This window comes from Macaca thibetana, chromosome 7 (genome assembly GCF_024542745.1).
Source record: "Macaca thibetana thibetana isolate TM-01 chromosome 7, ASM2454274v1, whole genome shotgun sequence".
Taxonomy (NCBI): Eukaryota; Metazoa; Chordata; class Mammalia; order Primates; family Cercopithecidae; genus Macaca; species Macaca thibetana.
This window is the reverse complement of record NC_065584.1, coordinates 147,658,937-147,681,897: the sequence shown is the minus strand read 5'-3', so window position 1 is coordinate 147,681,897 and position 22,961 is coordinate 147,658,937. Positions and strand designations below refer to the sequence as shown.

The following is a 22,961-nucleotide window of genomic DNA, read 5'->3' as shown; positions in this document are numbered from 1 at the left end:
AATGACCAATAAACATCTGAAGACTTGCTCAACCTTATTTTCATGGTGTGAACGCACCTGTGTAACTAGCACCTCGATGAAAATCAAAACATTCTCAGCCCCCAGCAGCCTCCCTGTTCCACCACCAGTCACTGTCCCCACTAAGGGTGACCACGATGCTGACTTACACCACCACTAGGTTCCTTCCTTTTGATCATTAAAAAGAATAGTATCAACTCTTCAATATTCACCAACATTTACTGGCCACCTACTATGTGCCACGAATTGAGGATACAAAGACTGATAAAATAAGGCCCTATCCTTGATTATCAAACACTAATTAGAAAGAGAGAGAGAGAAAAACTCTATTAAATAAAATATGCTAGCCAAGGACATGTGTTATACGAGAGCTAGGAATAAGGTCCAGTGATGGTGCCGAGTCTGGAATACGCAGCTTTTCCACGCAGCTGTCACAGAGAATGAACAGTTTCCAAACTGACCTAGGTTAGGGAGAGACAAATCACTGCAAATAAACAGCAGGGGAAAAAAATCTTTTAATAAGACCTACCAAAAAATGAATAGTGGTGGTCTTTCTGTGGTAAGACCGAGATGACTCATTCATTCCCTTAAACAGCTTTTCTGAATTTCCTCATGTTCTCATGAGCGTGCATTTCATCTAGAGCAGAATTTACCATTTTAGATACACAGACTTGAGTTCCAAAGTATAGTCTGAGCACGGCGGCAACACTCACCTGGGCTGACACCAGCAGATGGGTCAGGAGAACTATGAGGAGGAGGCACCACTTTTTCTTCTCACAGCCGTCAAAAAATACAATGCCCCAGAACACATGCAGCAAGATGATGACCAGCGTCATGAAAGCTGAAAGACAGCCGACCATTAGTGTCACTTCTGCAGACATCAGAGCCACTGAGGGCCCTGGCATGTGCATGGACTCTCAGGGTGTCCACCACACCTCAGCAAGAGAGTTTAACACCTCCTGACGGAAACAGGGCCTTGACACGCGTTTGCCCACTCAAAAAGCAACACTGCGGAACAGGGGACTGACTGCTACAGCTTCTTGTCTAGAATGTAAACCTGTTCAATAAAAGGTCAACTGAGATCTGGCTTTCAGGCAGCTTCCCCGAGGAATGCAATAAAATGATTGTGATGTCCAGCCCGCTTTTTCCCAATGAGCCTTCTGCATGAGTAAAGAGAGACATGAATGAAAAGGAGTATCTTCTGTTTAAACAAGACTCCTCACTAAAGTGGAATTTTCCCTCGGATCCTTTTGAAAAAGGCCAATGGAAAAATATTAAAATCATGGCCAGGCGCTGTGGCTCAAGTCTGTAATCCCAGCACTTTGGGAGGCCGAGGCAGGCAGATCACTTGAGGTCAGGAGTTCGAGACCAGCCTGGCCAACATGGTGAAACCCCATCTCTACTAAAAATACAAAAATTAGCCAGGCGTGGTGGCACATGCCTGTAATCCCAGCTACTAGGGAGGCTGAGGCAGGAGAATTACTTGAACCTGGGAGGCGGAGGTTGCAGTGAGCTGAAATCATGCCACTGTACTCCAGCCTGGGCAACAGAGCAAAAAAAAAAAAAAAAAAGAAAGAAAAGAAAAATATTTAAAATCTCAGTAATTATCTACGATGTTTCTTAAGCAACTGGCACTGAACTTGATCAGCACCACCAGGTTTTTCTGGGGAACACTATCTCTGTGTGTGTGTCGTTTGTGTATACTGTGTGCTGGATAACAGTCTTTATTTAAAGTGGGCAAGCCCTATATATTCTGCGAAGTTTAACATGGAAAACAAAAAGGCACCTAGATTTCCTCTTTCAGCCACATAATAAGAAACCATTAACACCCACCAGATTGGCAAAAATTCAAGTCTGACACTCTGTTTCATACTGCTGATAGGAAAACAGTCTAGCATCACAAATTAAAGTGGAATTTGCATTCCCTATTTCACTCCAGCAATTCTGCAGCTAGAGCTACACTCTGAAGCAATTAGTTCTGAAATTAATAGATCACCTGCACCTGGGAACTTGTGAGAACTCCAAATTATGGGGACCCACCCCATACTTCCTGAATCAGAAACAATGGGGTGGGAGCCCAGCAATCCGTGTTTAAACAGCCCTGCAGGTGATTCTGAGACATGGTTGTTTCAGAGGCATTGCTCTACAGACACGTACACATCTGCACAAGAAGCATATATATGTTTAAGTCAGCACTGTCTGTAATAATGAAATATGTCCATCATTACTAGAATGGATAAATAAATCACGCTCTAGTCACACAGTGGAATACTATATGGTCTACAATATAAATGATCTCAAGAATCTAATGTTATGTAGAAAAGAAAACCGTATTGTGGAAAAAATGTGTATTATTTCATTGATAGGAATTCTAAAACATGCAAAACAATATTTAAAGACGTAACTTGTGATTAGAGGAAAGAAAGCTGTTATATCTGGTGTAAAAGCGTAATCATTTCAGTAAACGGTGGTAGATATTTTAACTAAAGTAGAAGAGAAATAGTTTCCAAAGTTTTGACGCTACGGCAGATGAAGCTAAAGCGATGTATTTTAATCCCGGTGGTGACCCTGGAAAGGGAAGGCTTCCTGGAGACAGACGCTTGGTGATGGCGGGGAGCTGAGACCGCTGAAGATGCCCAGGAGTAGAGTTTAGGTTTTAAAGTTTTTGTGTCAGAAAAGATCAAGGCAGAAACTGACACAAATGGAAACACTGATTTTTTTAAAAATCATAAAGTATTCATACTCTAAGGGTTTTTCAGAATCTAGATGACAAATGTCAAGAGAATGCAATGACACCATTAAGGTGTCATCTGTTTGGCAGCTTATGTTTGCCATTCTTTCTGAATATTGATGTTACCAGGGCAGCCCTGATGAAATAACCGGGAAAGGTCCTTAGTTTTTGTTATTGTTTTCTTTTTTTAACTGTTTTTCTTTAGTTCCTTCATCTATAGGCTTAGCTGCTTAAAGAAACGAGATGGCGCGAGATGGCACCAGAGCTTCTTGACCCCTGACCAGATACCAGAGGAAGACCTCGCAAAACCAGCACAAACTGGAACAGGTGACTCCTATTTGCCTTTAGATTATCAGCATATCTTTGCAATACTAAAACTCCCTCCCCTGAAAGAAAATCCCTGCCATTTCGTGTACATGTAACATATGAAGGCGTATGTTCATGAATAGTCTTGAACGTCCGGAGTCCCATCCCGCACATGCTAACATTCCTTTCCCGCCCCACATCTAGTCCCCCATGACTTCCATTGCTTGGGGGAGAAAGTACATTTAGCACAAGAGCTCACCTTCTCTGTTCTCTGGCCAGGGAATAAAACCTGATTGCCTTTTCCAATTGGATGTTCTTTCTTTGTGACCAATACAGAGTGGGGAGAGAAGTGTATGCTCCTATAGTCAAGGCCTACAGTTCATTTAAAAATCCTCTCACGGGCCAGGCGGGGTGGCTTACGCCTGTAATCCCAGCACTTTGAGAGGCTGAGGCGGGTGGATCGAGACCATCCTGGCTAACATGGTGAAACGCCATCTCTCCTATAAATACAAAAAGTTAGCCAGGCGTAGTGGCACACGCCTGTAGTCCCAGCTACTTGGGATGCTGAGGCTGGAGAATCGCTTGAGCCAGGAGGCAGAGGTTGCAGTGAGCCGAGATGGCACCACTGCATTCCAGCCTGGGCGACAGAGAGACTCTGTCTCAAAAAAAAAAAAAAAAAAAGAAACAACACTATTTGGCTCCTTCACCCTTCCTGAATATACCCCAAATGCTCTAACACACAGATTCATAAGTACCTTCATTTTCGCACGTGTTCCTTTCCCTCATTCCTGATACCTATTTTTCTGTCCTTGCAAAGCTAATGGCCTACGACAGCAATTGCGTCTAATACCGGCTTCCTGCCAGCACAGAAATTGCCATCACCTGGCTTCCCTAACACGGGCAGGGGATCTCTACCTAGGTCAAAGCCAGCCAAAGGTTGCTGCTGGGTGGTGGCAGCCACAGACAAAGGAGGACTTCCCAGGCCAAAGCTCAGCCGCAGCTGCCCAGAGGCAGGATGTGAAGATCAACGGGCTTTTGGCTTCTTTTTCTAAGTAGGAGAAAGGTCAGGGGCTTCAGGGTTCCGTGAAGCAGGAGACGCTCCTCCATCCATCCTGGCCACAGAAACTCGCTAGACGCTTGAGAGATCCCCCAGTCAGCTGGCACGAGTGGGAGTCGGGCCCCAGGGCTGAACCAATGCTTTTGAAAATGACTTTCCCTAATGGGGATTTAATTTAACATTTTTGTTTTAAAGAATGTAAGAGAATTCTGTGGCCTGATTTATTGTAATATATAGACTACTAATCAAATAACCTTCTCTAAGATACTATTTTAATGTTAAAGTCCCCCTAGAAAATGCTGGAGAATGATGAAACACGCCTCAAATTAGCTCATCACTGTGGAGTCCGCCTTGGGAGGTTTGCTAGAAGTTGTCTGATCTCGTCCTCTACGCAATGAAGAAAACCCACATGGGCCACTTTAAATACTTCCAATCTCACTTCATTAAATGGCCACTATGAGAAAGTTCCTTCTTAAACTGAACCCAAATCTGCTTTAACTCAGTAGTGATTTTCAACTGGGATGATTTGGCCCATAGGGGGAATATGTCAACGTCTGTAGACATTTTGGGTTATCACCACTCGGGGACGGGGTGCTTCTAGCATCTAGTGGACAGAGGCCAGGGATGCTGTTAAACACCCCACAACACACGTCAGCTCCCAACCAAGAATCATCTGACCCCAGATGTCAATAGTGGTGAGGTTGAGAAACCCTGCTCTAACCCCTGCTCACTGATCCTGAGAAGGCTCTTTGAAGAAACACAAGTCAACTCTTTTTTCCTATACGTAGCACATTAAAAAACATTTGAAACTCCCTGCAGCAGCCAGCTACTGTCACAAAAATGCTGCAAAACAACAACAACATCAACAACAACAACAACAAACAGGCCTAAACTCATAGGCTAGAGCTGCCATTGGGATCATGAGGTCCAAGGCAGCCTGGAGTATAACCCCCTAATGGGGGACCTGCCTTCAGGCAGCCGGCAATGCATACAGGCTCTCGGGATTCTATTACTTTCTATTAATGCTTCATTGACTTCACAAAACTAATTAATTTCTATGTTTGTCTCTGGCCTAGAATAGTTTCAGCAAAATCAGATTTACCATTTCTTTAAATGTTTGCTCCAAACAAGCTCTCAAACCTGATCTATGCCATTTATAAAGCAAAACTAAGCCCATAAGACCTTGGATGAAGATTTAAATGGAAATTGCAGGTAAGGTTTATAGTCGGATTGGATGCGAGTTATGAGAGGAAAGGTGAAGAATCAGGAAATATTCTAAGAAATAACTGAGCACCTGGAAGGATGGAATTCCATCAACTGAGATGAGGAAGGGTGCAGGAGTGTACCATTTTAAAGATCTTATTCCACTGCCTTCCAGAACTTCTGATAAGAAGTCAGCAGTATTTAAAATTGTTGTTCCATGGCTCATGCCTGTAATCCCAGCACTCTGGGAGGCCGAGGCGGGCGGATCACGAAGTCAGGAGATAAGAGACCATCCTGGCTAGCACGGTGAAACCCTGTCTCTACTGAAAAAATACAAAAAATTAGCTGGGCGTGGTGGTGGGCGCCTGTAGTCCCAGCTGCTCAGGAGGCTGAGGCGAGAGAATGGCGTGAACTCAGGAGGCGGAGCTGGCAGTGAGCCAAGATCGTGCCACTGCACTCCAGCCTGAGTGACACAGTAAGACTCCATCCCCAAAAAAAAAAAAATTGTTGTTCCTTTGAATGTAGGGAAAAAGTCCCACTAGAGGTGAAAAGGTAGCTTACCACCTGAAACAAAGGACTTTGATCTCAAGAAAAATGATTCAAGTGTAAGTCTTTGGTGAGGGTTTAGAATAACGATAAAAGGCAGTAAAATCCAATAAATCTACCCATTAAAAGTAAACCTCAAAGTTGATTAATTCCTCCAAAGAAATAAGAGATTTCCAAACATTTATGCAAATAAGTTTGTTTCCAGGAAATAGTGTTAGAACACTGCACAGTAAGTGAAATATGTTATAGTATGAATGATTCCCCTAGAAGCGGGGCAATGCAGAATGACTCTCTTTAGCAGAGCTGTGGAAAGGTAGAAAAGGGAACTGGTACAAGTGGTCCCGGTACTAAAGAGCATCTTCGGTAAGAAGTGGGCATGGAGTAAGTTGATAAATGCTGGGATTCCCAGCCCAATTTCTCAGCATAGCCATGGAGCTGCAGGGGATCAAGCTGAGGTTGCTGGGGAGGGCCAGACTGAGCAATAAAGTTGGAAATAGTGGGGGTTTTTTCCCTTTCAAATTATAAATATTAGATGTAATGAATAAAATATATATTCCTGTGAGGCTGAATGAAGAGTGATATCATACTGGATGATGTTTTTAAAATGTGACTTTTGTCTCATGCAATCTATTTACAGGACAGTAACCTGTAATACAGTATCCTGCTCATCATGGCTACAAAAAAAAAAAAGTCTGTGAAATTCATTGAAGAATAAGAAACAAAACCTCCAAAACACCAAAAATTAAAAGCAGCAGTGGCTAGGTACAGCATTTCGGGAGGTTGAGGCAGGAGGATCACTTGAGCCCAGGAGTTCAAGACCAGCCTGGACAACATAGTGAGACCCCATCTCTACAGGAAAAAAAAAATTAGCTAAGTTTAGTGGCACGTGCCTGTGGTCCCAGCTACTTGGGAGGCTGAAGTGGAAGGATTGTTTGAGTCTCAGAGGTCAAGGCTGCAGTGAGCCATGATCATACCACCTGACTCCAGCCTGGGCGACAGAGCAAGACCCTGTCTCAAAACATAAATAAATAGGCCGCACTTTGGAAGGCCGAGGCGAGTGGATCATGAGGTCAGGAGTTCGAGAAAAGCCTGACCAACATGGCGAAACCCCGTCTCTACTAAAAATACAAAAATTAGCTGTGCAAGGTGGCATGCATCTGTAATCCCAGCTACTCAGAAGGCTGAGGCAGGAGAATTTTTGAACCCAGGAGACGGAGATTGTGGTGAGCCAAGATCGCGCCACTGCACTCTAGGCTGGGCAACAGAACAAGACTCCGTCTCAAAAAAAAAAAAAAAAAAAAGAAGAAGAAGAAAAAAAAATAGGCCAGGTGCGGTGGCTCACACCTGTAATCTCAGCACTTTGGGAGGCTGAGGCAGGAGGATCACCTGAGGTCAGGAGTTCAAGAACAGCCTGGCCAACATGGCGAAACCCCGTCTCTACTAAAAATATAAAAATTAGCTGCGCAAGGTGGCATGCACCTGTAATCCCAGCTATTCAGAAGGCTGAGGCAGGAGAATTGCTTGAACCCAGGAGACGGAGGTTGTGGTGAGCCAAGATTGCGCCACTGCACTCTAGCCTGGGCAACAGAACAAGACTCCGTCTCAAAAAAAAAAAAAAGAAGAAGAAGAAAAAAAAATAGGCCAGGTGCGGTGGCTCACGCCTGTAATCTCAGCACTTTGGGAGGCTGAGGCAGGAGGATCACCTGAGGTCAGGAGTTCAAGAACAGCCTGGCCAACATGGTGAAACCCCGTCTCTACTAAAAATACAAAAAATTAGCCAGGTGTGGTGGCAGGCACCTGTAATCCCAGCTACTGGGGAGGCTGGGGCATGAGAATCACTTGAACCTGGGTGACAGAGGTTGCAGTGAGCCGAGACCACACCACTGCACTCCAGCCTGGGTGACAGAGTGAGACTCGGTCTCAGTAAAAAAAAAAAAGTAAAATAAAACAAAATAAATAAATAAAAGTAAAGGCAGCAGTGGCTGATGAAAATAAGGGCCATTTTACCCATGAAGAAGAAACAAGGTCTACAGAGAATGGAGAAGGGCAAGTCATTCAACTGCACCAAAAGGGAGTCAGCAGAGCCTAGCCATTCATCCGTGGAAAGAGAAATCAGTGATTTCGGGTGGCCTGAAATATACCTAGGAGAGCCATCAAGTCTTACAGCCCCAGCCCATGTCATTCTTTCAGCCAGAGGCTGTGAAGCAATACACCGAGCTGCCTGCTTCCACACTGCCTGAAGACCGACGCCTGTGGTGTGCACATTTCATGATGTATCACAAGCTGCTAGAGTCTATGATAGGTCATATCTATTTAACGAAAGTGCATTCCAAAAAGTACAATTTTCTATTCTTAGTTATTTGAGCAGCTTGAAGGAAAGACTTACACTATTGATATAAAGCAAACAAGCCAGGCGTGGTGGCTCACACCCTATAATCCCAGCACTTTGGGAGGCTGAGGCAGGAGGACTGCTTGAGGCCAGGAGTTTGGGACTTGCCTGAGCAACATAAGGAGACCCTCATCTCCACAAAAAATACAAAAATTAGCTGGGCATAGCAGCACATGCCTGTGGTCCTAGCTACTTGGGAGGCTGAGTGGGAGGAACACTTGAGCCCAGGAGTTCAAGGCTATAGTGAGCCAAGGTCATTAACACTGCATTCCAGCCTGAGTGACAGAGCAAGACCTTGTCTCTTAGAAAAAAGAGAGAGAGAGAGAGAAGAGAAAGCAGATAATGAAATATACATATTCGATGATATATACAGCATATCGAGTATCACTATATCATAAACAGTAGCAGTTAGCTGTGACAACTTATAAGACATTAAGATTCTAATGAAATCATAAAAGGATAAGAATTGCAGGTTACAATCTACTGTTAATCATTTTTTCTGTATCATTAAGAGATGTTATACTTTCTCTACCACTTTGGAATTTGGAAATGTACGTATTGAGATAGCCTTGCTTACAAAGAGCTTTCAGTCAAGAGTCTAAACTTTAACAAACTGCCACCCTGTAGAGATTATTCTTAAAATATTACGAATAGAACAGTGAACAAAAAGTAAAAATTGTATTGGGTTACAATAACAAAAATTTATTCTCATGCTCCCAGGTCTAAAGGCTGACTGTGCATTGCTGATAAAGGCTGGGCTCAGCTGGAAAACTCCGCTGCAAGCTCCTGGGTTGGGCCCTGTGTGGCTCTGGGTGTATTCATTCAAGGGTCCAGGCTAAGCGGACATAAACTTTCCAAGGTATGTTCTTCTCATGGCACCAGAGTCCAAGAAGGAAGGTCCAATCATGCAAATACTTTTTAAGCCTCTAACTTACATCATATCCACTAATTGGCCAATTCCAGTCACATGACTGAGCTCAAAGTCAAGGGGTGGAAAAGAACACACTCCAGCCACCATGAGACCAGGCATGTGTGTGGATGTATTATCACAGAAAACGACAAACAGGGACAAAAACAATCTCCCACGTTCCTCTTTTATTTTCTTCAAGCTCAGTATTTTTCTTTCTTCAATCATATCCCACAGGCTGTGGCTTCTAGATCTTCTACCACACTGACAACATTCTTTCTATATGAATTTTACTTCTTCAGTATTCCGGTTAAATCACAATGCGTGGAACAATACAACACTCCACACGTAGTCTGACCCGTATTGGTTTTCCCTAGTGAAAGGTTTAGTGGCTAAAAAGTTTAAAACCTTGCCTAGGTTTTAAGTGCACTATCTAGAAAATATAATAGAAATGAAATGGTCTGGGGAATTTTTAAAAATAAAATGGTCAGCTGTTCTTTTTCTACTAGGTACTAACTAAAGACATTTTTTCTTCTAAAGCATAAGTGAGGTAATTCAGAATGAAAAACCCAGATTCTATATAATACTAGAAACATTATCTTTTCTCTGAATTCTGTTTTCTCATCTCAAGTGCTAAATTCTCCACCTTAATAATATCCTTAGGCCACTTTAGAGTTTATAAAGCACTTAAATACATATTCTCTAAATTAATTTCATTTAATTCTCAACAACTCTGAGCTAGGCATTATTTCTGCCCTTCCTGAAAGATCAGGAAATTGAAGATTAGATGGCAGGACAAGACTTCCTTTGCCCTGTGAACAACACTGCTCTTACCTCCCAGCCTGGAGCAAAGAGGCCTCGTCCCTCTGCCTGGAACATCTTTTCCTGACAACCCTTTCTTTGCCTGCCTAGCTATTATTCACCCTTTAAGTAAATCTCTACTCATTATGGCACTTCCTCCATAAGCTGCGCCTGGCCTTCATTTTTCTGTAAGTTATTTATTGAGTGCCATCTAGAAACAAAGGACTCCACAAGATGCCGGGGACACAGCAGTAAACAATACAGATGTCGTCCTTGCACTTGCATGGCTTAGCACCTGACTGGAGAGAAAAGACATTCAACAAATAACTATACCAGTACTTAATCACGCCTGTGATAAATGCTGCAAAGGCAAGGTACTGTGGCCTAGGAGCATGGGTTAGAGCCTGTCCTTTGTGCCCCATGGCTCTTCCTCATTTCACTGTAGCATTGATCATGCTTTATTGTAATGAGCTGTTGGTCTTTATTCCCCATTATGAATGGACGTTATGCATGGTAACTGGGCTCTATTTTCATAGCTTGGTGTAACTCCTTTAGACTAAAAACACTTAATAATGATTTATGGAATGAGTGATTCAATAATCAAACGGGCTTGCCCAAAGTACTAAATTAATGAGCCAGGATAAGATTCAAACCTAGGATTCCAATTCCCATACTTTTGTCTCTATACAAAATTACCAAGAAATGGTAATGATTCTAGTAAAATGTAATGCTAGCCTACAACATAACCACAAATAAAAAAGAAGTAACCTATACATAAACATTATTTATAAACTATGCCTATTTGTAACATAAGAGCCTATGTACATACAGGTTTCATATAGTATGGATCTTATTAACACACACTAGTACAGATAGATACATACTACAGATTGAATATCCCTCATCTGAAATGTTTGGGACCAGAAGTGTTTTTCAAATTTTCAAATATTTGTGTGTATATAGATATATAACAAGATATTTAGGGGATAAGACTCAAGTTTAAACATAAAATTCTTTTTTCTTTTTTCCTCTTGAAACAGGGTGTCCCTCTGTTACTCAGGCTGGATTGCAGTGGGATGATCACAGCTCACTGCAGTCTCAACCTCTCGGGCTCAAGTGATTCTCCCACCTCGGCCTCCTGAGTAGCTGGGACCACGGGTGTGCGCCACCACACCCAGCTAAGTTTTTTAATTTTTAGTAGAGACAAGGTCTGGCTATATTGCCCAGGCTGGTCTCAAACTCCTGAGCTCAATTGATTCTCCTGCCTTGGCTTCCCAAAATGTTGGGATTACAGGCATGAGCCACCACACCTGGCCAAAACATGAAATTCATTTACATTTATATATACCTGATATACATAGGCTGAAGATAATTTTACACAATATTTTAAATAATTTTCTGCATGGAACAGTTTTTTCTTGTTCTGACCGTGATCCAGCGCATAAGATCAGGTATGAAATTTCCTACTTGTGGCTTCGTGTCGGTGAAGGAAGTTTTGGACACTGGAGCATTTTTGGATTTTGGAGTTTGGGATTAAAAATGCTCAATCTGTAAATAGTGACCCTACATTCCTTATTTATTCTGAGTATCATTTAGGCATTTGTAATGGAGTATACTAAACATATAAAGTTACAGATTTACCTGGCAAAAATGACTTGTATCTAAATAAATGGTAATTACAAGTAGTTACAAACAACATAAATACAATAAATATAAATTTGGGGATCTTATTTTTAAATGTAATACAAATTAATTTCTTAAATTTATAATTCAAAGTTTATGCTTCAAATAATGATGTTGTAACAGTAAGAAACTCGCACATGATAAAAAAACACTGTTCTTTCATTCTATAGATACAAATTTATAACATAGCCAGTCTGCCATCCTAACTTGGCTAAAGACATTAAGATAGCTTATTGAATATTGAATTTTTCCTTTAATTCCTAGAAATTACAAATACAGTCCCCAAACTGGTACCAAATCTTTCTTTTACTACCAAAAGAATCATTTCAAATGTCTTACGAAAACAGCCTAGGTCACTAAAGGGAATTAGCACCACCTAGCGAACAAAGCTGGCAAAACTTGTATATCAAAAGAAAACTGTAGCAGGGAGAGCCGTGTGTTAACTACATAAGAAAACAGAGAACAGCCAGGCGCGGTGGCTCAAGCCTGTAATCCCAGCACTTTGGGAGGCCGAGACGGGCGGATCACGAGGTCAGGAGTTCGAGACCATCCTGGCTAACACGGTGAAACCCCGTCTCTACTAAAAAATACAAAAAACCAGCCGGGCGAGGTGGCGGGCGCCTGTAGTCCCAGCTACTCGGGAGGCTGAGGCAAGAGAATGGCGTGAACCCGGGAGGCGGAGCTTGCAGTGAGCTGAGATCTGGCCACTGCACTCCAGCCTGGGCAAGAGAGTGAGACTCTGCCTCAAAAAAAAAAAAAAAAAAGAAAGAAAAGAGAAAACAAAACAGTAGCACTAACATCCCTTACAATTATGTTTTATTAATGTATATCTGGTTCTAACAGACTTTACTAATATTACATTTGTTTTAAAGACCTAACACTCACTATAATCAATCCTTAACACATTTGCCAGAAGTATTCCAATGATGAAATGTTCAAAACAAAGATAATTTGCTATGTTGGAAGCATCATTAAGTAAGTACGACCTATTAACACACTTTCTTGTCCTCTAACTTGCAGCCAGATTTAAAGGGCCTTGACTTTATCCTGTAGGTCCTGAAAAGGCAAACCATTTTTGTAACAGGGAGGATTAGTTTGGTAGTTGCATACAGGATTCACATGGAAAGTGTGTTAAGGAAAGACTAACCAGTTGAGGGCAGATGGTGGTAAGCCAGAGAGGAGATGTCAAGGCCTGAACTGAAATGGAAACAAAAGGTCTACTGAGAACGGTGAATGAGCATCCATTGGGCTTGGGGATCACTATGACATTCAGCATGCCTCTAAACTATTGGAGAAATTTTTTAAAAATCGGTCATACCTCTTTATATCTTTTCTATTATTACCTTAAACTGTTACTGGAATGCTTACTCACATTTTTTTTTCTCTTATTCCCGTATTACAGGGTAAACTCCCTGAGGAGTTTTAGCATAGATGCTATTAAAAGAATGTACAAATCATGATGTGAATCAGTTATTTCAATGGCGTAACTGTTGTGGAAATGACTAAAAATACAGTGGGTGTTTTCCCCCTATTTTTAAGAGTCTTCTTGTGGAACTTAGAAGAAATCTACATTAATTATGTACACTGCCAACTCTCAAATTTGTGATCACTGCATCATGATGACAATTTTTAGCTCGTGGATGAAAAAGCAATTTGAAATGAGTCGGTCCTTTTCGCTGCATCGTTTGGATGAAATGATCATCTATTATCCCATTTTTCCTCTCAATTTCAAGATTACATTATACTGCCTATTCCCACAAAAGGCACCACAATGACAATTACAGATTAGGGCTTCTACTGAAGATAACATAAAATCATAAAAACCAAAAAGAGCACATGGCCTTTAAAAATCCACTTCTAACATTTCAACTATACAGCAACATTGTTAGTACAGCAAAATAAAAATAAATTTAACGCAAGCTAAATTCCACTCTAAAATTCTAAAACACTCTAACCAAAATTTTTATTTTCCAAATTAAGTCTTTTACTTCACAGTGCCTCAGGGTATTTCGCCTTTAAAAGACATAACATAAATTCCTATTCACTGGAATTCCTAAGCCAGTGAACTCCAATAAGAATGATCATTGAGACTAGAAGCCTGAATGTTGACAGCTATGAGAGACATACCTGAATAAAGGAAGAACTGAGGAGAATCTCCATGAATGCCGACCGTGCCTGGCCCCAAGGAGTCAGATAGGGTATTCACAAAGGAAAATACTCCACTCATGATTCCAAAGCCCAAGCCAGAAACTAAACAGGAAGAAAAACACTGTTAACTCTTTTCCTGCCAAGATTTCAAGTCAAATTTCCAAGGACTAGTTAACATAAAGTGTGTTGGAGGGGAAAGGGTGCTTATGTTCTGCCTGAAGCAGCAGACAGCTGGCTCTGGAAAGGCATGTGCTTGGCTAAATGACAAATCGGAGAGGGAAGGGGGAAGAGGAAAGGCAATGAATGGCTGAATGCAGCAGAGTCATGAAAAAGGGGAGAAAAGGGTCTAGAAAGGCACAGAAGAAATAGTTGAGACAGAGGATACAACACCAAAACTCTGGCTTTACTTAATGATAACAGAGCCTTCAGAGTCAAGTTTGATGGCTTAGAACCGAAATTGAGTGTAAAGGGGAACGATGTATTCCTGAGCCCAACTGGGGAACCTGGATCCAATCTTAAACATAATTCTCCAAGTATAATATGCAGAGATATTAACTGCTTTAATATAAAGACTACTCCTAGAACAGCCAAAGTAAGATTCGGAGAAAGTAACAGTTTCATCACTTAGAAAATCTTAGTTAGGGTACATACACATTAAAAATCTAACTTTCAAACCTGGTTAATATATAATGGACATACAGGTAAGGGTCACTTGTAATCACTTTCATTTACAAAAGGAACCTGGAAGGCGGGGATAATAAGCAATTCTGTACACCAATAGGCCAAGGCAGTAATAACAAAACTACTTGAAATGTACGAAGATACAAAAGATACAAATGACTTTTATGCCAAGTCTGATTTGTTTTCCTTAATGAAACCATGTGTTTCTAACTTACCATAGGCCAGCAGTCGCATAGAGGGCGCTGTCTCACCTGGGTTTATACTCTTCAAACCCTCACTGGCTTTTCTAAAATAAAACCACATATGTAATTAAGAAGAAAAAAAAAGGGGGCAATATATCAGAAAAGTCCAATAAGATACTTCAAACCCAGATACTCACTGAGGCTTTGCATCAGGTTATACTCTAAATCTATAATTTATTTAAACAAAACCCAGCAAATTTTCAATGAACTAAAATCAACCAAAATAAACAACTAATTTTTACCTTTTGACATTCGCATAAAAGAATAAGAAAAATATAAGTAAACAAGCCATCAGGAATTGAATTTAAAAAGATAAAAACCACAACACTTTCAACTGCTTTCTGAACTCAGCAAATATTTAATTCAATATCCTGTGGGATCTACCACTCTGATTTTTTTTTCCCTTCCCAAAGTACTCTATCATTATTCCTGCTTTCTTGGCACTTTGTTCTATCTTCCACCAGGACTATACTTGCTCCGCCACCCTCCCTTGTACCTTCCACTCTGTAGAACCTAAACTACACTCATCCTTCAGAGTCCACTTCAGGCAGCAATTTGTTAAAGAAGCTGCCTCTACCAATGGTTGGTAATCACTAATCTCTCCTTATTCTTAAATCCTATAATACCGATGGTCTGAACTCTCACATGAGTATTTAATCGTATGATCTTCTGATTCTAAAACATTTTACATATTTGTTTTATATCACAAATATGTAAATAAGGCTTCAAGGGAGAAAGTGATCTTATACTTTCTTTGTATCTTGCAGAATACAATGCTACCCTCAGAATAGGAGATAAATGAACCCTTGAATGAAAGAACAGAATACTGCTCAAGAGAAAATAATCTTCAGCCGAGCATGGTGGCTCAGCACTTTGGGAGGCCAAGGTAGGAGGATCACTTGCATCCAGGAGTTCGAGACCAGCCTGGGCTACACAGCGAGACCCTGTCTCTATAAAAAATAAAATAAAATAAAGAAATGATCTTCAGAGTGCTCTTATGCATGCTTCTGTTGTGGCCAATTTATAAACTTACCATGAGTGCCACGCAGATATGTTAGGCATGCTAGGTGTGGCTGGTCAATTCTACCAGCATCCCTATTACCAATTCTTGTTGGTGAGAAAACTGCAATAATGTAAGATCCTGACTCAAAGAATATTTAAATTATATTTACTATAAAGTATATTTAAGGCAACAAAAGAACCAAAACATTTTGAAAATGACTTTTTAGCAAATGTTGAAACAAGACAGGTTAACTCTAAGAATAGACAATTAAATTAACCAGAACATACTTATTTTCTGGGCATTATATTATTTTAAATTCAGGGTATGGATATTCATTATAGTCATCTTATTCATTACAAAAATATAAATATCATTGATTACATTAAGGCAATGTAGAATTCAACCAAAATAGGAATAGGCCTGGGGAAGAGGGTACTTTTCTAGACTCAAAAGAAACCATCTGCCATTTTGGTGCTCTCCATCCGGAAGTGTTTGGAAGTGAGGACATGAGCCAGAAATTTAAGTGACCATCTTCTTTCTCTGAAGCAGTAACCAACTAAAATGTCCAATTTTCCTAAATAAAATAAACTTACCCCTCATAGTGATATTGTTAAAAGCGAATTAAAGCTTATGGGACACATAGTAAAAATCTCTGTCAACAAATATATCAATAGAGTAGAATCAAAAAATTTGGGAGGATTTCTGTTTTCTATAAATTCCTCAATAATAAATAAAAGACTTGTGTCCATGTGGACACAAAGAAGGGAACCACAGACACTGGGGCCTAGTTGAGACTAGAGTGGGAGGCGGGAGAGGATCACCATTTACCCAGGTAACAAACCTGCACGTGCACCCTTCAACCTAAAAGTTAATAAAATAAAATACAGTTATGTGTTGCATAGCAACATTTCAGTCAACAATGAACTCTGCACATACGATGGTAGTCGTCATTATAACGGAGCTAAACAATCCCTATTGCCTAGGGACGTCATAATGTCGTAGCATAACGCATCACTCCTGTGTTTGTGGTGATATTGGTGTAAACAGACCTACTGCACTGCCAGTCATAAAAAAGCATAGCACATACTGGCCAGGTGCAGTGGTCCACGCCTATAATCCTAGCATTTCGGGAGATGAAAGCAAACAAGTCACTTGAGCCCAGGAGTTTGAGACCAGCCTGGGCAACATGGTGAATCCCCATCTCTATAAACAATACAAAAATGAGCCGGGTGTGGTGGCGTGTGCCTATAGTCCTAGCTACCTGGGAGGCTGAGGTGGGAGGATGGCTTGAACCAAGGAGGTGGAGGCTGCAGTGAGCTGAGACTGCACCACTGCACTCTAGCCTGGGCAACAGAGAGAGAGGCCCTGTCTAAAAAAAAAAAACACATAGCACATACAATTATGTACAGTATATAATCCTTCATAATGATCACAAACAACTGCTAATGCTTTTTGTAAAAAAAAACAACAACAAAGTTAAAAGACTTACACTTCTCTATTTCAAAACTTACTACAAAAGTAAAGTATTCAAGACCATCTGATACTGGTGTAAGGGCAGACACACAGATTAACAGAATAAAATTGACAGTCCAGAAATAAACCTTTATATTTACAGTCAATTGATTTTCAACAAGAGTGCAAGATGATTCAACAAGGAAAGAAAGATGGTCTTTTTAATAAATGGTGATGGAACAACCAGATAATCACATACAAAAGAATGAGGGTGGACCCTTAACTTACACCATATATAAAAACTAAAATGAGTGAAAAGTCCAGCTGTAAGAGCTAAAACTATAAAACTGTTAGAAGAATACATAGGTGTTAAGTCTTCATGACCATGGGTTGAGTAATGATTTCTCAAATACAAACACCTAAACCACAAGCAACAAAAGGAAAAGTAAACAGATGAACCTCATCAAAATTAAAAACTTTGATGCTATAAAGGACACTATCAAGAAAGTGAAAAGACAACACAGATGGGAGAAAATACTTGCAAATCATATTTGAAAAAGGACTTATATCTACAGAACTCTTACAACTCAATAATAAAAAGACAAATAACCCGATTTAAGAGATAAATTGTCTGGGCATGGTGCCTCACACCTGCAATACCTGCATTTTGGGAGGCCGAGGTGGGCGGGTTGCTTGAGCTCAGGAGTTCGAGACCAGCCTGGGTGACAGAGGGAGACTATGTCTCTACCAAAAAAATACAATTAGCTGGGTGTGGTGGCATGCACTTATAGTCCTAGCTACTCAGGAGGCTGAGGGCGGGAGGACAGATTGAGCCCCGGAGGCGGAAGTTGCAGTGAGCCATTATTGCGCCACTGCACTCTAGCCTGGGTGACAGAGTGAGACTGTGTCAATCAGTGAATCAATCAAAGATTTCAGCTATTTGATATAGCAAAGTACTACTATCACAAATATATTAAATAAATAAATTCAAAAGTTTAATAAACTTCCTAATTCTATATTGTGGAAGTACGTGGGAGGAAAAGTAACAGCACTAAGAGTTCTCAATGTCAACATCAGGAAGTGAGAAAGCACAAAACATCATCAGTTTCTGGGTTCACTTCCATTTTACTGAAGTGGAAAATTCTTCGTTTGCATTTATTATTGTGTTCCCAAGAACAAAAAAGAAACAATTCAAATTTCAAAAATATAAACTTTGAAAAACTATTGCTAAATCATACCATCTTTCTTTTCTATTCTATCCTTTTTTTGAATGTGTGTATGAGAGAAAGAAAGGAGTATGAATACAAGTTAAATACGCCATTTTTGGAAGTTTTGAAAATAGACATGCTGCTTAAAAGTTGTAGCAATGGTTATCCTAATGTTTTTTCTATACATGGAAGATTTTCTAAAATTACAAAATATTTATGGTATCAACATTTTAAGACAAAATTGAATTAAATTACAAAAGTTTCCATCCAAACAGAAAAAATCCTAATGTCTGTTTTAGACAACATACAGGAGCTTCAAGCAACATTGAGTTGCCTAAACTGTATGTTTTTGGCAAAATATGATTATGTTTTAAGCAACATAACTTGGATTTAAAAAGAAATTACTGTAGAAAGGGCTGCCACACATGCCAATTTCTCATTATGCCAGGCTTTTCCAGGCTGAAAGTTTCTATTCATTCATGTAAGAATAAGATTAGTAAGATTAAGTGACTAAGGCCTAACTCATGAAATAAAATTATTATTAGATTGCAATGAATATTTTGATACAATTCCATATATTTCTAAAAACTGGTATAAACTCTCTGCATTTTAATCTTGGCACCAAATTCTGATAGCAAAAGTCTGAGGTAGCACTTTAAATTTAAAAGTTCAAGACCTACTTTGGCAATGGAGATAAAGTATTGATTAAACCAAAGTCCCTATATTTGAATGTAATATAGCATAAAAGGGCAATGTAAATGTATCCATATAAATGTCAGTCATAAATAAAGCATCATAATTCTTAAATTGTTTTAATACAACTACATAACATCCTACATTGCTCAAATTTGCTGGGAAAATTTTGAATATTCTAAAGGCTTGTAAAAGATGCATTTTGCAAATGCAAACAAACGTACCTGTCAGTACAAGTCTGTCCTACCATTTGCAAATTTCCAAAGGTCCTTTCAGAAAAGCAAACATGGTTTCCCTAGGATGCTAAAGAGGCTTCTCTGAACTTCCTGGCATTCGAGCCTAAGGACTGACAGCTGTAATTTCTTCCTCATGTGGCCCTACTCCTTTCCTGCCCTCGTTAAAAAGTGGACCCTTGCTCCTCACTGTGAAAAGAAAATTTTATTTTTATTATTATTATTTTTTTGAGACGGAGTCTCGCTCTGTCGCCCAGGCTGGAGTGTAGTGGCCGGATCTCAGCTCACTGCAAGCTCCGCCTCCCGGGTTCGGGCCATTCTCCTGTCTCAGCCTCCTGAGTAGCTGGGACTACAGGCGCCCGCCACCTCGCCCGGCTAGTTTTTTGTATTTTTTAGTAGAGACGGGGTTTCACCGTGTTAGCCAGGATGGTCTCGATCTCCTGACCTAGTGATCCACCCGTCTCGGCCTCCCAAAGTGCTGGGATTACAGGCTTGAGCCACCGCGCCCGGCCTGAAAAGAAAATTTTAAAAATTAAAATTAAAAAAAAAAAAGAGGAACAAAAATGTGGATCTATGTTCAGCTACAGACCTTTGGAGCACTAAGCTAGTGCTAGGAAAATGTTGCCATTTCAGGTGGGAACCATGAAGATGCAAGGGAGTGACGAACAGCCCATACTCATTTTGTCACTCTGGTAATTCAGGTTTTAGAACATACAAGTCCTAAACTTTAATTCTGTATTAGAAATTAAGGGGTTTTTTTTGTTTGTTTCTGTTTTTTTTTTTTCCCCCCCAAAATTAGACCCATGGTATGAAAATGCGTATGAGCCAGTGATGTCACTGACAGGAAAACCCGGTGCAATGTAAGGCTGAGCTGTGAAGACTGCAGCGCCCAGTCAGGGGCACTACTCAGACCGCACTGCAGAACACCATGCTGGGTCCTGAGCACAGGCAGAAACCAGGCGCTGACAAAAAGTGTCACGTTCACTGATCCAAAAGAACAAACAGCCTTTCTTTTGGAAAGGTTTGGAAGCCACAACCATGCCTGCTGAGGTCCAGGGGAAGAAATGAGGACTGTTCAACCCTGAAAAGCAGGTAATGATAACCATGCAGCAGAGGCTTCATTTACTTGGTACTCGAGTAGGGCAGAGGTCACAAGAGGGGAGGTTTTGGTTTTGTTTTTAGACAGGGTCTGGCTCTGTTGCCCAGGCTGGAGCACAGTGGTGCAATCACAACTCACTGCAGCCTCCACCTCCTGGGTTCAAGTGATCCTCCCACCTCAACCTCCCAAGGAGCTGGGACCACTATGCCCAGTTAATCTTTGTATTTGTTGTAAACACAGGGTTTTGCCATATTGCCCAGGCTGGTCTCGAAATCCTCAGCTTGAGCGATTGTCCCACCTTGCCTTCCCAAAGTGTTAGGGTTACAGGCATGAGCCACCAAGCCCAGCGGAAGTAGATTTGATTACCTTATTAATATTCTACGGTTAAGCTTAAAATCATAGAATGGTAGTAACTGCCACATACCAGAAACATTCAAACACAGTTAGATGTCCATCTGTTAGGGATGTTGTATTACATGGAAATTTCGATGTTACCTTTGATATTTATTTGCTCCCGTGTAATATTTCCAGGTACTAATGGGAATTTCATTTTTGAAACTTTTCTATGATTTTTGCTTCTAAGCAATAGCTTCCTGGTTTTCAATTTCTAATTTAAATTCCTTCATTATGAAAAGGGAATTCAGTATCTGGTATTAAAAGCAAAGAGTAACAAATACAGAAAACCTAGCATATTGGCAAGAACAAGTTCTCAGAAGCCTGTGAAAAAGAGTTGTTGTTGAGGTTCCTCTTGGTTATATCCATGAAATTCATGGACAGCCTTAATTACTTCATTTGTAGAAATGAAAAAAGACAGCACATTTATCACTCTACTAAGTCTTACTACATAATCGAAGCCAATCTCATGACTGCCTGAAAGGAAATATGGTTCCAAGTTCTAGCTGTGTTTCAAACCAGCAGTTTCATGTGAGGTCCTCATGAGTCCTAGAGAAGACCTACTTTCTGGCCCAACAAGGGAGCCCAAGGCGTTTTTTAAAATGTAATTTTCTATTATAGATTTAAAACTACCGGAAATATCACAAAATGAACTCCGGTTTTCCCCTACTACAGTCAAAATAATGGAAGGCATGGTCTCCATAAGAATTATTTATCTTGGCCGGGCGTGGTGGCTCACGCCTGTAATCCTAACACTTTGGGAGGCCAAGTTGGGCAGATCACTTGAGGTCAGGAGTTCAAAACCAGCCTGGCCAACATGGTGAAACCCCATCTCTACTAAAATTATAAAAATTAGCAGGGCGTGATGGCACACGCCTGTAACTCCAGCTACTTGGGAGGCTGAGGCAGGGGAATCCCTTGAACCCGGGAGGTGGAGGTTGCCATGAGCCGAGATTGCGCCATTGCACTCCAGCCTGGGCAACAGGAATGAAAACTCCGTCTCCGGAAAAAAAAAAAAAAAAAAAGAAAAGAATTATCTTAGGTGGTGGCAAAGAGGAGAACATAGAATATATACACTCGAAACTGGAATGATTTATGTAGTTGTTTTAATGCTTCCCTAGCTTGTTTGTCTCCATGACACTTATCTACCCTAACGGTGTATTTCTTGTTCATTCATTTATTGTCTGTCTCCTCCTACTATAATATAAGCTCCATGAAGCCAGAGACCCGGTCTTTTAATCACTGATGTATCCCCAGTACCTAGGATAGTGTCTGGGATTGATTCTCAAGGAATATTTTTTTGAATAAACAAAGAAAGGAAGGAAAGAAGAAATTTCCACAAGATAAAAGAACACTCAATATTTTCAGGCTGGAAATGTACCAATCTCTTGGCTTAGTACTATGTACGACGGCACAAATACAATACTTATATTCATGTTTCAAATGACCAAATCATAACTAAAATCTAACTAGGGAAAAAAAAGGTAACGCAGGTATTTAACTTACTTTAAGAGTCTATAATATGCAAATCGGAACATTTCTTGGATATAGACAGAGACAAACGCTCCAAAGATGAGCAGATATTTCTGTGTGGGTCCATCTTTGTTGTCAGTAATGACTCTTGCCATGAACCAAACAAGGGATGAAATCAGTAGAGACACCAACCAGAAGAAAGCTCTGAAAAATAGGGGAAAAAATGTTACAAGTGAATATCAGTACAGGATTAATAATGTTTAAAAGCAGGAAAAAAAAAAAAAAAAAAACCTGCTTAAGAAGGAAGAGATTTCTTGACGTTTTAATAAGAAAAAAAAAAAAAAAAAGTCCTCATAGTGATGCTCTGATCAGTTGTTCTTAACGGTGCATTTTCCTTGGTGAGACAGACATGTCCAAGAGGAATGTTGAGGTTTCCCAACAATTACTCTTTTTTCAGTGACCCTGCTACAATTACTCTTTTTTCAGTGACCCTGCTATTTGCAAGTACATTTGCAGACTCTATCTAGAGACGGGGTTTCACCAAGGATGGTCTCGATCTCCTAGACCTTGTGATCCACCCGTCTAATCCTCCCAAAGTGCTGGGATTACAGGCTTGAGCCACCGCGCCCGGCCTATTTGTTATTCTTTCTAATCAATGCTCTGCCCACTGAAGAGCCAAAACAAGAAAATATACA

The 22,961-nt window shown here is 40.5% G+C and overlaps 1 protein-coding gene across 1 annotated transcript in view; it reads right to left on the bottom strand.

Annotated features, from left to right (window-relative positions):
* Positions 1-22,961, bottom strand: part of APH1B (aph-1 homolog B, gamma-secretase subunit) — a 28,979-nt gene that overhangs the window by 4,762 nt on the left and 1,256 nt on the right. The window contains exons 2-5 of the mRNA XM_050796029.1: positions 22,300-22,470; positions 14,686-14,756; positions 13,769-13,891; positions 732-859 (exon numbers count right to left, since the gene is read on the bottom strand). Coding sequence (XP_050651986.1) covers positions 732-859; positions 13,769-13,891; positions 14,686-14,756; positions 22,300-22,470 — 493 coding nt within the window. The remainder of the gene's footprint in view (positions 1-731; positions 860-13,768; positions 13,892-14,685; positions 14,757-22,299; positions 22,471-22,961) is intronic.